Below are 17,887 nucleotides of genomic sequence, written 5' to 3' on the forward strand. Positions count from 1 at the left end.
CGTGGCAGGGCAAGGACAGTCAGAGGGTAGAGCTAAGAGACTGTTAACAGACTGATTTCTCAAACACTGCACATCCCCTCGAGCCAGACAATTTCCCCCTTGCCTTTGCCACTTTTATTGTTTCAGCTTTAAACTTCCCCTTATTGCTTATACTCTCACGGTAAAAGGAAAGGATGGTATCCAAGTGGTTATCAATCATCACTTTAGGACTTAAAGCCCCTGGCCAAGTTATTTTCTGTAACATTAAACCGTCATAACTAGACAATCAAATTAAGAAGAGAGTGTGTGTGTGTGTGTGTGTGTGTGTGTGTGTGTGTGTGTGTGTGTGTGTGTGTGTGTGTGTGTGTGTGTGTGTGTGTGGTTTAATCATTTTAACTGACAGAGACCTGGAAACATAAATAACACATTTTAATTCAAGTGTTGCCAATTTCTGATTAATGCATCAAAGCTTTTATTGATCTGAGCCGAGCCCAATTCTGAGTAGTTTGTAGAGAAACAATAAACAAAAACACATTCATAATACGTATGTTGCATGAGGAATAAACAAAACTGACCTAACTGTGGTAGAAAATGTTTTAGGCCTTAGGACAAATGAGGTTCAGTGGGTGGGTTTTTTTCAGTTAAGATATCCTTATTCCTCTGAAACGAAAACACATATATCTTGTAACTGGTTGTAATTTGACTTCATATTTACCTTTCTTGTTTTCTTGTTTGTCTTTCAGTTGCAACGATTGAAGCGCTCCCTGTCCTTCAAATCTGTCATGCGTAGCAAGAGTATGGACAACTTTTTCCAGCGCAATAACGGCGAATCCCGCCCTCCCTCCGCCCTCATCACTTCCCCTACAGCCCTGCCATGTCCTCCTCCCCCCATCTCCTCCTCCCCTCTGGCCTATGAGCGCACTCCGTCCCATTCCCCGACCACCAGTCCCAACCTCTCACTGTCATCCCGCTCACCTTCCATCAGCCCCTCGCTGTCTATGCCCTCCAAAAACCAGCTAAAGTCTCCGGTGCAGCCGCTCAAAACCCACTGTTTCCAGGAGCACGTCTTCCGCCGGCCCACCAGCTGCCAGGGGTGCAAACATATGATCCAAGGTAGGTCAGGGGTACTGGATACTTCCAGAAAATATTTCTTACTTTCGTCGTTTCATAAAGGAAATAAATGTGTTGCACAAGGTCTCCCAAAATGCAGAGATAAGCTGATTCTGTGTACTTCTGAAAGCTAAGATAAAAGTTGTTTTATCTTGAGTTAATCTACTGAGATTCAAGACTTTATTGTCATGTGCACATTAGCTACAGTGTAGATATGGCAATGGAAAAACTTAAGTCAAAGGCTCCTCCAACAGTGCAACATGAATAGCTGTACAATAGCTGCCCACTGCTCCTAGTACTAGACTCCTGGTACTAGGTTGGGTTAAATGCAGAGGCCAAATGTCACTGTGTGCTCTTCATGTGTGCCCATTAAAGAGGGTTTCATCCCTCTGATTCTATCTATATATCTATCTATCTATATACCGTATATACACTGAACAAAAATATATAAATGCAACACTTTTGATTTTGCTCCCATTTTTCATGAGATGAACTCAAAGATCTAAAACATTTTCTATATACACAAAATAACCATTTCTCTCAAATATTGTTCACAAATCTGAAAAAATCTGTGATATTAAGCACTTCTCCTTTGCCGAGATAATCCATCCCACCTCACAGATGTGGCATATCAAGATGCTGATTAGACAGCATGATTATTGCACAGGTGTGCCTTAGGCTGGCCACAATAAAAGGCCACTCTGAAACGTGCAGTTTTGCTTTATTGGGNATACAACATATGTAATAAAATACAAAAATACAAAATAAAAAGTAGTCTATATGTCAATAGAATATAGGAAACACAAGAACATGACCATGTTCAAAGGTAAACAAGCTATAAATGTAAGAAATCAATAAAACCATCCACTACAACACAACATACATATTCAACATAGTGTTGTTTTAGTTTGCATGTGTTTTCCTTTTTGCAGGTTTGGGAATATGTTAAGGATGAAACAATACTCATATGTATATATTGCTCATATATACTGAACAAAAATATAAACGCAACACTTTTGTTTTTGCTCCCATTTTTCATGAGATGAACTCAAAGATCTAAAACATTTTCTATATACACAAAATAACCATTTCTCTCAAATATTGTTCACAAATCTGAAAAAATCTGTGATATTGAGCACTTTTCCTTTGCCGAGATAATCCATCCCACCTCACAGGTGTGGCACATCAAGATGCTGATTAGACAGCATGATTATTGCACAGGTGTGCCTTAGGCTGGCCACAATAAAAGGCCACTCTGAAACATGCATTTTTGCTTTATTGGGGGGGTCTGGGGCGGTCCGAAAACCAGTCAGTATCTGGTGTGAGGGTTAGGATTAGGGTTAGGGTTAGGGTAATGTTGTGAATCGAGTGGCCTGTGTTCATCGTCCATAACATACGCCCACCACCACCATGGGCCACTCGATTCACAACATTACCCTAACCCTAACCCTAATCCTAACGCTCACACCAGATACTGACTGGTTTTCGGACCCCCCCAGACCCCCCCAATAAAGCAAAACTGCACATTTCAGAGTGGCCTTTTATTGTGGCCAGCCTAAGGCCCACCTGTGCAATAATCATGCTGTCTAACCAGCATCTTGATATGCCACACCTGTGAGGTGGGATGGATTATCTCAGCAAAGGAGAAGTGCTCACTATCACAGATTTTTTCAGATTTGTGAACAATATTTGAGAGAAATGGTTATTTTGTGTATATAGAAAATGTTTTAGATCTTTGAGTTCATCTCATGAAAAATGGGAGCAAAAACAAAAGTGTTGCATTTATATTTTTGTTCAGTGTATATAGGACATCAAACAGATAAAATAGTGCAAGAGAACGTTTTGACATGTGCAAGTAAATATAAAATAGAAATAGAAATAGTGCAAGAAGAGTCCATATACAAGTAAATGGAAATATAATATATTAGATCAATAATTAGCTAGATGCAAACAGATGAATGTTTATGGATGTTCTTTAAAAAGTTAATGTGTTTAATAGTCTTATGGCCTGTGGAATGAAACTGTCCCTGAGTCTGGTGGTTTTAGACCTGATGAGCCTCTCTGATTCAAGGCATTTCTTACACATGTGCAAAGATATCAGTTAAAAATAGGCTGAGTGTAGCATCATATTTTGAAGGGTGTTGCAGATATTTTGGGTTTATTTGCTGAGGTTTCAACGCTGGGAATTCTGCCACTTCATCCAAAAATAATCAAACACAGCCTGTCTGCGGTTCTCAAATGATTAAAGGTTGTAACTCAGGTATCCACAAATCTTACTGTGGATCGTTCGCAAGGGGTCTAATTCTTCAGCAAAAAATGTTCCCAATAAAAAAAGATTGACTGCAAGTTCAGAAGTCCAATCCTGTTTATGTGGCTCCCCTGTGAGTTGTATCTTGTTTTTTTACAATTGGTGTGCTGACGTTTCTCAGCAGTCTTCTTCTTTTTACTTTTATTATGTACTGCAACTGCTCTTACAATTTGCATACTCTGAATGCTTGACAAAACTGAAACGTACTTGAAAGCACATTGATCAATTTGAGATCATTAAATGTTCTTAATCTTTAGCTAGAGCTTAGAGACTATGTCATAAAATCAGTAAATTATTCAATAATATATATTTAACATTCCTTACCTGGTTCAATACAGGCCAATGAACTGGTAAAAGAAAATGTGCATATAGAACATGTGGCGTACAATTGTCAATGCTGATATTTGTATGGCAGTTTATATAATACTCACAGTGTGGGTTTCACATGTGAGGAAAAAATCGGACACTTTTTTGCTAAAATAAACTGGTTACCAAGCTTCTCGGAAAGAAAAGTATTTTTAAATCACTCAAACACCTAAAAGAATAAAAGACCTTCACAAACCACAGAATGCCCACCTTCCCTCCATTTCCATCACACTCTCTGCACCTGATATTGCCGTTCGCTGTGTCCTTAATGTGTTGCTGATAATAGAAATATTGACCGCGGTGTTCAGCCCACTAAGAGGTGTTAAAGGGAGTTTTCTGATGTCCTTGCAGGTAACTCCAAGCAGGGGCTGCGCTGTCGAGCCTGCAAGCTGGCGACCCACCTCTGGTGCTCCTCTGAGCTCTCCCAGCAGCCCTGCAATGGAAAGGTAAGAACACCTCGACTTATTTTAACCTCACTACCATAATCTATTCACCTTTTTATGAAGCTATTGTAACACTTTACTGCCCACATACAATATATATATTATAAAAATCGAAGTTTCTAGCACTTATCTGGCAGCGATATGACTCTCAGATACAGATGTGGTCATCGAGTGTGAACAGGGGTGTGAAACTCTGAGAGGCGAAATATCCATAAAGTACTTGGATTTGCTACCTGGTTATTGAGACAGCAGGGACATATGTGTGATTAAAAACACATGATATTTAAGAGTTCATATGATTTGCCTCAAATGCATCACACTTACTTAATGCAGACCTCCACCAATTTTTTCCGTAAGTGAATTTTTTTTTTATATCTGCACTATGATTTGGATATGCTCCAAAATGAAATGGGTACTCTTTTTTTTGGCACTTGGTATCACCTTTCACCATGTTTACATTGGGTAGTTTGTGAGAATAATCCAATATCCATGCGTCCTTTTTGCTTTGCACATTTGCTTGCTGCGGTTCTCTTCCCGAACCCGACAGACCAACATGGTCAAACATTTTATTTACATACGGTAGTTAAAGACATTTTAATATGTTGTGTATTTGTTTCTCAAATTTACTGGATATGAATGTGCTCTCTGTAGGCTGGTGCCATGTCCAGAATGCATTGTGTCAGCAGAAATGAAGAGCATCTGGATGCTGTAATTGTCTCTGTCAGTCAGTTGGCTTAGCCTTTAGTCCTGGTAATATGCTTAGCCCCAAATCCCTGGTCCTGTTAAAAGAGGATAAAGCCATTTTCAAAGCAGGAGGGACAAAAATCTAGAGTTTATAAATGGAAAGTGGGTTGACCACAGCTTAGACTAACTTACGGGGAAATGTTTGTACAGGTAACGCTCATATCACTTATATCCTAGCTAAGAAAAACTAAAGCGGATCAGGATGACACTGATGTAGTTTCGGTGGTCAGGTTCCAACACTTTTTGTCCGTCCTCCTGCATGTGCTGCTTTTCTCACACAACGCTCTCTTTCCTCTCTCCTCTCTTGTCTGCGTGCAACATTTCCTTCCTCCCCTCACAACTCTGTTGGAAAATCAATATCTCTCTGTACCAGCTGGTCTGGCTAATTCAGTGTGAAATTCAGTGTGTTTGAGGCGCACACAATCCCTGGAGGATACGACACGGAAGGCTGTCGCCAAGCCTTCGGTGGTTTCCTTTTCCATCACTGCACACTCATCAAAGCAAGGATTAGGCCTTTCACTGAAACTGCATGGAGGTCGAGGCTCCTTGTTATACATCCACATACCTGTAGGTCCAGGGGCCACTGACTCTCAACCAAAGAGCGTCATCCAAAGCTTTTGTGCGCAAAAAGATTGCTTATGAAATGTCACCTACTGTATCTTAAGTGCATTAATTGCTCAGGTGATCTTTTTTAATTTAATTCATCATACATATTTGAATGAAACTGAAATGTAGGAAAGGCTTGAATGTTGTTGGCAATTAGTTTGACAATACATCTAATTCCTGTGTTTGGTGCAGTCAGACTCTTGGGATGACTTGAGGCCAGAGCCTGCGTATTCGCTGCAGCCAGAAGAGAGAGCCGAGACTCCATAAAGCGCAGGAGGAGCATTAGACGTAGTAAACACTGTATCGGTGCTGCTGTGTGGATTAAGTAGCAGTTGTGGAAAGTTACTAAGTACACTAATTTAAGGACTGCACTAAGGTACAATGTTTTGCACAGCCTTTCTTCTCTTTTATCAGTGACATATTGCTCACACTGCAAACCTCTCCATCTCACCTCCTAATTGTTTTCTTCAAGGGTCCTTCAAGTATTATTTTCCTATAATTAATGTTAGGGATTAATTCTGTCTTTACTTCTAAATATTTAACCTTATTGCCTGTTGACAATTACGACAAGCCCTAAGTCCGTTATCTCTCGTAAGGAATGTGATAATGGAATCATGTGATGTTATTCTCAGTTTTATTATCGGTCACAGAGGGTTTTACGACTGTGAGAACGCTGGCTTTCTAAGCTCCCCAGACAGGTGATTGAGTATTTCCAGATATCGGGGATATCTGCAGTGTTCCCAGTGTTTACGCACCCTCCCCCAATATGTGAATTCTCTCTGTAAACTAGTTAAAAGGTCTATCGAGAGAGAGGCTGGACAGATTTGACATGGCAACCCACCCGTGCAGTCAGAACCTTTGACTGTGTGACTACTGACTTGTGATGTGAATTTCTCCGGCCGATGCTTATTAAAGATTCGTGTTTGACATCAAAGCTCCAACTCTCCTCGTGTCTCTCTGAGTCCTGACTCTCCATTGCTGCAGAAGTTTCCCTTACAATTAACTAATTAATTAATGAATCTTGCAGAATAATGGGGTTTTTTTCTTGTCAAGACCCACACTCAATTCTCGATAAGAAGTTGATTTCTTTAGATTACAGGTTAAGACAATCCTAGTGGACTGAGAGATTTACATATACAATTGTTAAAATTACATATGGGTACAGTTTGAATGCAGGACTTTTACCTAAAACCAAGTTGTTGTGGATGTGGCGTTGTTACATTTCAACAAAGAATCTGAGTACTCCTTCTACCTCTAGTAATTCACAACAAAAAAACAAAACTAAAGCGGGCACAACTGGCAAATTATAGGTATATAAAGTAGTGAAGTTAAAAATAAAATAGGAAAATCAATGAACGCTGTCCCTCTGAGTCACTCCTAATCCATTTGCTGAGTGCACCCATGACTGATTGCCTTAAAATATCTCCAGATCCAAGCTGCTGAAAATGACTTTGGATTCCCAACAACATTTTGCTAATCAATGTTAATTAGACTTAAAGATATATTACCCTTTGATTAAGGAAATAGGCCTGCTGAGCGCTGCACAAAATAATTGCTTCTGCAGGAAAGATTTACACTCAAACCCATTTTACCCGAAATTGTGAGAGACTACTCCACAGTCCCATCTTGCTTTGTCTGACCAAAGAGGGACATTTTAGCTTCTCTTTTCTCTAAAACTGTCCAGTCACGCTACACAGTCATCATTTCTGATATGTTGATCTGTAGCTGAATGGTAGTAGTAATATAAGATGTGGAACAGTTTATTTTGCTCAGGAAAGAATGAGTCTACTTCACATCAGTATGTTTAAAATGGGAGCAGTGGCAGATCAGAGTGTGACTCATTTTTAATTTACTTTAACAGAAAGTGAAGCATTTGCCAGATGTATTGTCAATGGTTTATTCACAGACCGTGTTTACATTTTATTTGTATCTTGTGTTTCCCGGAAAGACTTCTTGACTTCTTCTTGAGTTGCAACTGTTGGTCAAATGGCAGGAAAGTTCGCAATTATTTAAAATGAACTGAAACTGACCGCTGCCTTTTTCAAATTCTTATCATCGTCAATTGAATATTTAGAAAGAACAAAGCGATGAATTGAGAAAATAATAAGCAGACTCATTAATGATGAAAACATTATTGTGTGCAATCATTCTTTAAAGGTCCCCTATCAACAATATATTATAGGATATATACAAAACCACCTCCAAACACCAAACAGATCATGCATTATAGCTTGCCATAAACCCCTCTGTTTCAGCCCTGTTCCAAAAGGGCTGATTCTGTGTCTGTAGCTTTAAATGCTAATGAACTGCTTCTGGCCGCGCCTCCTCTGTGAAGTGTGTGGTTTAAAAAGTAGCGGATTCAGGTGATAAGGTGCATGGGTGTTACCTTGGTTGGGTTTTAGCTAATGGTTGCAGAACCCAAAACAACATTGTGACATCACAAAGTCAAATCAAAAAATCTGATCAGCTCATTTTCAGACAGGTTTTTATATAGAGGGATAAGGACAAAAAGAGAGAGAATCTTTTTTCCAGAAACTTTCCGCTTAAAACAGAGAGGACACATTTTGCATAATAGGTGACCTTTAAATGTGAGCACTTTTGCCTTTTTATAAATGGTTGAGTTTGCTGTATATCATAATAACTTTAAATCAGATATGTTGTTTTTTTTGCATAATGTGAAGCCATCCAAAATATCACTCTTAGAATTGCTGCATAAACGGATACAATCACACTGTTCAGTCATGTTTTAGCAGTGAGATTCGTGTAGTCTTTTCAAAGTAGAGGTGAAGTTTGTGTTGTGTGAGAAGGGAGATAAAGAAGAGATTCTGGGCAAATTGTTGTCTGTCAGTCCTGAACAGCCATCACACTCCCTCCGAACCTTAGAGCTATGTTTCACTTCCGGATGACTTCTGTGCTCTTCACAAGCTCTACTCACAACAGCTGTCAGATCGTCACGGCAGTTATTTTGATTGCTTTCTGTTCTTCTATAAATATATTCACTTTGGCTTTTCAGAAACGTTCAGACACCCAATGAGTATGCAACGATATTTCTATATACTTCATGACGCAGTTTCTGATTTATAGATGTTTTTTTGACATGTTTAGCATTGAGCAGTATGACCTGATAAAGGTTTTTGTTGTTATACAATGAAGGTCTTTAACTGCATGTACCACAGGCCAGAAGAAATCAACCCTAAAAAGATAAAGCATTTTTCTGATGACATGTTATATTCTCAGCATGTACCGCATTCTATAAAACGGATGATAAAAGATGCAGAGATTAAAAGCAGAAATACTTTTTTCTTTTAAATATATACACTTCTATTTGGGGAACACAAGACATATTCATCACAGCCTCTGAAAACAGGACTTTTATCTTTCAGACTGTTGAGTCATGTTCTGCAGCTAAACATATTTTTCTTGCTAAATAAAGAAACAATCGCATATCAAAGGTGTTCGGCTTCAGATCTACAATTTGACAGAGACAGATCTTTCTGGTGCCCCAATACGCAGACAACATGGATGAATAGCTTGAAGGCAGGAAGAAAAAAAAAGTTGAGTCATACTCCATTAGGCGCACAGGCGTGTTCGGGGATATATCTTCAGAAGCACCATGTTAAAGCTAATGGTGAGTGTATTATTGCCACCATTAGACGGCAATAAAACGCTCATGGATCATATTCGCAGATCCAACATACAAGTGTCAAGATGAAAACGTTTTTTATATTACAGTTAGTTTGCATTATAAATCATCCTTTTCCTCCTACAGTCCATAAAGTGGAGGAATAACATCAATTTAGACATCAAACTAAAAACATTTTTGTTTGCAACGTTTCTGAATTCACTGTCAATAGTGGGCTGGGTATTCGGAGTAACAATGAGGGACATTGCGGTTAAGATGGAGAATTGGCATTAGTTTTCAGCAGATGTATTGGTTTCAAAAGCTTGAAAACCAGATTTATATTTCTAACCTTCCCTGCACTTAAATCATATGTTAGCATATATATATATTAGCTGAATTAACTTAAAAACGTTGTATGGCTGTCCGTTGAACATTTACAAAGAGATGTTTTGTTCTAGCTCCTCCCTGACTAACTCTGTTGCAAATCGGGTGCAAAGTGTATACATGTTTTTTAGTATTTCGATTAATTTAATGTTGTAATGTTTGTGCTGGGTTATAGATACAACTGTTACAGTAATACTTATCATTTACTGTCAACTGGCAGAGGAACTTGAAGCATCCAGTTCACTTGGAGGAAAATGTAAAATTAAGAGAATACAATTAAAATAGTCAAGCAAATACAATTACTCTGGATTAGTCCTCATGGATAGCACATAAGTAACATAAGCCAAGTGCCTCCACATTTTCCTCAAAGTATCTTTATCAAAGTTATTTGTAGGAGATTTCTGATGAGCTGAAATACCGCAACACAAAGAGCTTCTCACTGTAGGCCCACGTCTTCCAGATCAAACCACACAGGTATTGTCTTACAGAATAATATCACATCTGCCCTTTGTCTTCTTTCCGCTTCAAGTAACGTTTCTCCTTCCCCTGTCCTCCCCCTCCTGTCTCCCTGTGTCTCTCCCGGCTTCTCAGTCAGGAGCCTTCAAGAGAAACTTCAGCTCCCCTCTGTTAACCGCGGACACGCTGGGAGTGGTCCGAGAGGCCCCCGCTGCTCAGGGTGAGTGATGGAAACTCTGGATGATTTCTCACAGCATCCAACAACCAAAGTCTCAGTGACTAATCACCGTGTCTCTAGCCTTCGATCCTCGATGCCTGACATGAGATGTGTGTGTTTGTGGGTATATACTGTCTGCCATAAAACCGCACGTGTGTCCCTGTGTGTGTGTAGAGGCAGATAACAGCAGTGTTGACCCTGTGTATGAGGCGCTGCGCTATGGGACGTCGCTGGCTCAGTTGAGCCGCTCCAGCTTCAGCAGTATCTCAGAGTCGCCTTGTGACGAGGTATAAAAACAGACATAGTGGACTCATGTCATTTATATAAATTCATGTAGACATTAATCACACAGAAATAAAGCTGACTTTGCTGACTTCATTTCTTTCTTTGTTATAGGAAGAAAACCTGCCAGACATTCTGGAAAACCAGCCGATCGCTGAAGAGGAGCCCATCCCAGGAAGTAAGTCAAATCATTTTCCTTCGTAACTGATGAATGTCTGTTTTGGCAGCTTTCGTGACCAGTGTGTGTCTCTTTTTCAAATGTGACTATTAACTATGGTGTCCATTAAATTGGTTTGCCTTCTCTGGGCTAATGTAGAAACACGGTAGAGCAACATGGGACTTAAGAAGACCCATTCCCTTTTTAAAGATTAATGGTTCATTCTGAACTGAAACACAACGACTCGGTTTAAAATCAATTAAATCATAGCTCAATGTTAATGTAAACAAAACACATGAAACCCTGTATCTTTCAGATCAATACTGAAAGGTTTTGTAGGAATAGGTTCACATTTTTGAAATTGGCTTGTTTGCTCTTATTTCCGAAGGTAAATTAAAAGATTGATACCGCTTTGATGTCTACTTTAAACATAAAGCTACTAGCAGCAGCCGGTTAGCTTAGCTTTACAGCTGAATTGTACAGTACACAGGTTATTAAAATGAATCTCACTATAATTAAAACATTATATCTAATTTGTACAATTTGCAAAAATATATAGTGTGTAAATTGGTAAACTGTTTTCTCCCGTTTCAAGGCTACATGCTAAGCTAAGCTAAGCTAACCACATGCTGCCTTTTACTTTATATTTACCCTTACTTTCCATTGTATTTCCCGTGGCAGTGGAAGTGATCTTCTCATTTAACTTGAAGCAAGAAAGTTAGGCCTTTCCCCATAAGTTTAACTCTAAACTGATTGGTTCATCAACCCTTTTTTAAAACAGTTGAGTCTGAGTATCTGTACATTTCACAGGAATCCTTAGAGGATACATTTTATTTGTTAAGATATAAAGTACCAACGGTGAGATTTTCTCCATAATGTGACACTATTGGGACAGAATGTGAGAGATACAGTGGGTATGTGTGTGTGTTCTCTCCACACTTGTTTAACCTCTCTGTCTTTAGTCCCAGGAGGAGGGATCATCTCTGTTTGTACTGCTGCCACTTTGCAGTACATGACCTTGATTTCTGTCTTCCATCTGTTTGTCGCTAAGTGACCTCTCTGTGTATCCCTCACACTTTTTTCTTTCTCTCGCACCTATACTCGTCCTCTCTCTGTTTTTTATACGTGACCTTTCCTTATTTCACGCATATTGTCTTTCCTTCTCTTCCTCTTTTCTCTCTCTGTCTCTCCAGTGCTCACCCCTCCTGAAAGTGAGAAGGCTGATTCAGAAGACAGAGTCAGCCTGAAGGTGTGTAGTCAGCACTCTTCTCCCATTTTTTTTGGTGAAAATGCACTCTGTCAACTCCCTTCAAACTCTCCCTACTTTTCACTTAAAGTCAGAACTCCACATTGGAAAACAAATGAATAACATTTTTTTTCTCTCTGTCTATCTTTCGACGTTCCTTCTTCTAATCAGACTCCTAAGAAAGTGGAGGTGCACTCCATCCACACATATGTGGCTCTCTACAAGTTCCTGCCTCAGGAGAAGAACGACTTGGAGCTACAGTCAGTCACATTTCTTTGCATACTGTACTGATTGTGTAAATGAGAGGATAGAGGAGGAACTGTGTACCTGGTCATCATTTTGCTGACATTCACACGCCATCTGCCTCCTCGGCGGGAGGATCAGAGGGGGGTTGCAGCGTTTGGATCGGGAGGGGGGAGTGTGCTGGGAGGCCGGAAAGGACAAACAGCTGCGTTGAGTGTGTAACATAACCAAAAAAAAGTATTTGAATGTTAGGAGGTGCAGAGAACTGCTGAGTATGGTGACACCCACCACTAATCTGGAGGATGCGTCTGTGCAGTAAGACAGCACAAAGGGGATACTGATACATGGACAGAGCAGTCCAGTTCCATTTATGGTGACATTCACATTACTTTACATTATTCACGCAAAAGTTACAATACAGGTATTTAGCGATATCAAAGCTACCTGACTATTGAAGCCTGTTCTTATTTGGGACTAGAATTGACCTTGATTTAAAAGCAGTCTAAATGGTGCTTAATGTGGCAATAAGTGCCTAATTTTACTCACTTATTAACTCATTAATTGTAAACCTGTTTCTGTGTTAGGAATTATTTTGGGGAAATATTAGCTTTTCTGCCAAGGATGGACACCTCTTTCATTACATTACATTACATTGCATTTAGCTGATGCTTTTATCCAAAGCGACTTACAATAAGTACATTCAACCAAGAAGATACAAACTTGAAGAAAACAGAATCATATAAGTACATCAGGTTTCATAGAGCCAAAACATTTCAAGTGCTACTCAACTGGCTTTAGATAAGCCAGTCCTTTATTAGTATATAAGTGCTTTGTTAGTAATTCAATCGCTCGAAGTGGAGTCGAAAGAGATGAGTTTTCAGTCTGCGCCGGAAGATGTGTAAGCTTTCTGCTGTCCTGATTTCAATGGGGAGCAAATTCCACCATTTTGGATCCAGGATAGCAAACCCACAAGTTTTTGCTGATGGGAACTTGGGTCCCCCTCGCAGTGCGGGTGCAGCGAGCTGTTTGGCTGATGCAGAGCGGAGTGCACGTGCTGGGGTGTACGGTTTAACGGAGGTAGGAAGGGCCAGATCCATTCACTGCATGGTACGCAAGTACCAGTATCTTGAAGTGGATTCTAGCAGTTACCGGAAGCCAGTGCAGGGAGCGGAGGAGTAGTGTGGGAGAATTTTGGAAGGTTGAAGACCAGACGAGTCGCTGCATTCTGGATGAGCTGCAGAGGTCGGATGGCACATGCAGGTAGACCAGCAGGAGGGAGTTGCAGTAGTCTAGGCGTGAGATGACGAGAGCCTGGACCAGAACCTGCGTCGCTTTCTGGGTCAGCAGGGGACGTATCCTCCTGATGTTGTAAAGAGTGTATCTGCAGCAGCGGGTTGTAGCAGCGATGTTTGCAGTGAAGGTTGTTATCTAGGGTCACACCCAGATTCCTTGCAGTCTGAGTCGGGGAAACAACAGAGGGGCCGATGTTGATTGTTAGGTCAAGAGTGGGACAATCTTTTCCAGGAATAAAAAGCAGTTCAGTCATGTCAAGTTTGAGCTTGAGGTGGTGAGCAGACATCCACTGAGAGATGTCTGCTAGACAAGCAGAGATGCGTGCGACGACCTGGGTCTCTGAGCGGGGAAAGGACAGAATTAATTGGGTGTCGTCAGCGTAGCAGTGGTATGAAAAAGCATGCAGGCTAATGACCGATCCGAGCGAGTTTGTGTACAAGGAGAAGAGGAGGGGACCAAGAACAGAGCCCTGAGGGACCCCTGTAGTTAATTGACAAGGGTCGGACTCGGACCCTCTCCAAGTTACCCTGTAGGTGCGGTCTTTGAGGTATGAGGTGAGGAGGGAAAGTGCAGAGCCTGAAACTCCAAGTTTATACATTTGAATGTTGGAAGCTACATGGAGGCTAGCTGTGTGCCCCTGTTTACAATTGTTATAATAAGTAAGTGTTTGCTGGATGAAGCTTCCTATTTTGCAGTGATACATGCTTTTATTTATATATATATATAACAATTCTCATTAAACCTTTTTTTGATGGCGTTTGTTCCTCCAGGCCTGGCGACAGAGTTCAAGTCACAGATGACTCCAACGAGGACTGGTGGAAGGTAGGCTGCGCAAAGATCTTAATAGAACTTGAATGTTATAAATCACCAGATTTCCTGTAAATACATATGACAGTAACACACACATATTAAACTGGTCAAACAATCAGTTGAAGTTCCTCTATTCAGAGCAGAACTGATCAGAGTACTGAAGAGCTGACTGATGTGCTTAAAGGACCGCAGGTGTGGGTGTGCAGATCTAGTCATTATTTAGAGGAGAAGAGGAGGATTGCCGTCGGTGTTTAATGACGCAGCTGGAGATCTTCACCTTCACCTGCGAAGGACAGTACGTTCTTTACATCAGACAACAGGAAAATGTAGTACAATATTTCAATCAAATACATTTTATTGCAGATTTCAAAAGTACAAAAAGGTGTTGTATCATATATTATTGAAAGTGATAATCACTGCAAAGCCATTCACTTACAGTAAACACATTTAAACCCCCTCCTAATGTAAACATGCCTCTGCTAAATGTGGATGAACCAACATCTGGACACGAGTGAAACAGCTTACTAAGCACCCAGGGGCTCTGCACACTCCAGCCAGCCAGAGTCTCTGAAGAGGATGGGGGGGGATTAGGGCTCCACAACTGCAGATGCTTTTTGCTCTAGAACCGGCATTGCTAATCAGGGAATACAAACATTGTTTTTATTTGTATTGTTCAGCTTATTGTGTTGCCTAATTTAAATTCCATTAGGTTACTATGATATAAATGCTATGCAAATGTAGGCAACCGGCCAAGTCAACAGAAAAAAACCTCAAAGAGCGTATGCTCCGCCGAGGACTGCAGTGGAGGAACCCTACGACTGGTTTCTGTTGAGACATAAACGATGGAAATACTGTAGTTCCTTTTTGTCAACAAGGCAGCAAATTATAGTAGCTTATTATGACAGTAGTCGGCATCATGCATTATTGAAGTATGGGCAATTAGGAGTCTTTTTTTCCCAATTCAGCCACAAACAGAAAATCTATTTCTAACTATGTCTATGTCGGGGTGTGTTTACCAGGGGAAAAGCAGAGACAAGGTGGGATTGTTCCCGGCCAATTTTGTGCAGCGGGTCCGCCCTGGTGAGCGTGTGTGGAAGGTCACAGATGGTTTCCATGGCAACAGAGACAAAGGCCAGATGACTGTAAAAGAGGCCCAGGTGAGCACACAGTTTTCCTCTCACACACATACACACACACACACACTGGCTGGATACATTTTTAAATGTATGCAAATGCATGCAGAAAACTGCTGATATTACAGAGGACAGCATGTTATGGCTTCCATTGCAGCACGCTTTTTTTCGCCTTAATCCACAAACCCTCTCTCACAATACTGAATGTAACTTGCTCCTCCCCCCCTCCTCCTCCTCCTCCTCTTCCTCCTGCTCCATCCCCACCTCCCTCTGCAGATCTGTGTGGGGAAGAACGAGGAGATTGACGGTTTCCTCCGGCTGAGCAGCGGGAAGAAGAGGGGCCTCGTCCCTCTGAATTATCTGTTAGAAATATGACGACTTCTCCTTGACCCTCAGTTTGATAAAGAAATTCACAATGATGACGGAGGAATACTCAGGAGTGTTTACCCGACACCTCACTGACCGCAAACCACCCACCTCCATCACCTCCAAAAAGTGGCCGTGAATTAGCAGCGGAAGTGGGGGAAACTCCACAACTTTGCTTTTTCACTGCAGAAGCTTTTAAGACTCAAAGGAGGCGGGGAGGGAGGGCTACTTTTCTTGTAGCACAACTTTACTTTGTGTGGTTTTATACACACTCACAACAGAAATGTAGCATCATGTTGAAGAGGATAGTGTGCAGGAAGTCTGGCTACCTCACTAGCCATTTCCATTGGTCACCCGTCGATTGGACTTCATTACTATGATGTCAAGGCGTGTCCAAGCCTTGTGAGTCTCCATTTCACTGTTCGTGTAGAGAAAACAAAAGAGATTGTGAAAGATTGTAGCTGTTTATTGTAGTGGCTTGTGCAATACTTGTTGGTTGTTTCAAAAAACCTTTAACAGTCAAGTAGATTCGCCTAAAGGGTAAATAAACCATGTCGATCCAGTTTTGTATGTGCAGAATGCAGCACGGCTGGATTCAGGATATGTGTCTGTCCTGCTCCGAATATAAAATGATTCAGGTAATACATTGTGTGTAAGAAAAACATTTGAAAACAAAGTATTCTCTGCTACATCTAGGTCACATGAAAGTCACACTCGCATATCACACACAAATTTCAGACTGCTCTCCCGTGATTGGATTACTGTACATTTTTGCTTTTCACTGCTCCTATGTGACAAATGCTTTGCATGCACCTCTGGGAGCTTTTATACGCACTTCAATGACACTCTTTACACACACCCATGTAACTTTCAAATCAAACAAGAGTATCTGCTTCCTGTCATGATATCGTCAGCGTTGTTTATCTCTTTGTAAAGTCCTGTAATAATGGCTGTCCGGTTTCGTACCACAGCGTGACGATGGTGTGCCGTCTCTACTTTCTGAACCTTTACTTGCATGGAAGAGCAGAGAAAAAAAGGTAATTCAGGGGGATGAAGGAAAACCAAACTTAGTGTTATTTGTTAAAAAAGGTGGTGAAGTGTTTTCAAATGTTCTGTCTCACAGAAGCCATATTCCAAACTGTTAAAAAAAAGGCTGAAGTGTTCAAGAATGGCTTGTTTCTCCCAGCTTACTTTGCATTATTCTGAGGGACTGTTATTTTGTCTGTTATTTAAGGTGAGACACGGCAGAACACCACCACACATCACTTGATTTATTGCTGTTTCATTATAAACCACAAGACAGTGACAAACTGCCTTGGTTGCGGCAATAACTGTAAATAAAGATGACTGTATTTGTAAATATCCTTATAAAGATATTAAATATATAATAATTCTGAATAGCGCTCTGATGAAGAGGTTTGCAGCTATCCAGCTAAGGGCATTAACCTCACAGTTATAAACAACAGGAGATCATTATTTATTGTATCCCACTTAACAATGTATGCATCTCTTTGCTCAATTAACACCCAGCCCTGTCAGCACAAATCTTTTCAAATACTATGCACAACAGTTCTAGTCACTTACTTTATTTTGTACTCAGCTTATTTCCAGCGTAGCCACACATGTGTCTGTATATTCCTGTGCTTTTGCCAAGATTTTAATTTGGACTCCAGCTTTTACAAAGTGTCCATCCTTGGATCAGCCTGCACCATGCTGTTCCTGAACATTACCTTCACTGGCTAGAACCAAGGGTGGCTCAGGATCTGTATATTACCCAGGTGATATACCTTTCTCACCTCAATGCACACTACCAGGCTAGTTCTTTGCATGGCTAGCTGCTTTTTGATCCTCACATATCTCAATAAAGTCAGATGAACTGTCAGATTGTGTGCTCTTTTATTTCAGAGATAATATCTCAGCTGGGTGCTTTGTATCACTCAGATACACACAGCAGAAAAGTGTGAAGAGAGGCTTGAGGCCGAGAAAAAGGCAGCACTTATTGTTGGCTACTATTCTAAATCCGGTTTAAAGAACATGTTCTTTATTGCAAGATAAGAAGAGAATAAGTCACTTCAGCTCTTAAAATCATGTAAAACTAGGAAACTTCCAACCCAGTCTCATG

At 40.6% G+C, this 17,887-nt stretch overlaps 1 protein-coding gene across 1 annotated transcript; it reads left to right on the forward strand.

Moving 5' to 3' along the window:
• The first annotated feature begins 726 nt into the window (after nucleotides 1-726).
• LOC104967597 (SH3 and cysteine-rich domain-containing protein 2-like) lies at nucleotides 727-17,647 on the forward strand. The gene is made up of 10 exons (XM_010797097.1): nucleotides 727-1,092; nucleotides 4,115-4,209; nucleotides 10,154-10,238; nucleotides 10,410-10,522; nucleotides 10,632-10,695; nucleotides 11,868-11,923; nucleotides 12,092-12,180; nucleotides 14,227-14,278; nucleotides 15,286-15,423; nucleotides 15,676-17,647. The coding sequence occupies exons 1-10, from the start codon at nucleotides 762-764 to the stop codon at nucleotides 15,772-15,774; spliced, it is 1,122 nt and encodes a 373-aa protein (XP_010795399.1). The 5' UTR covers nucleotides 727-761; the 3' UTR covers nucleotides 15,775-17,647.
• Nucleotides 17,648-17,887: the final 240 nt, after the last annotated feature.

This window comes from Notothenia coriiceps, unplaced genomic scaffold (assembly GCF_000735185.1).
Source record: "Notothenia coriiceps isolate Sejong01 unplaced genomic scaffold, NC01 NC01_scaffold00037483, whole genome shotgun sequence".
NCBI lineage: Eukaryota > Metazoa > Chordata > Actinopteri > Perciformes > Nototheniidae > Notothenia > Notothenia coriiceps.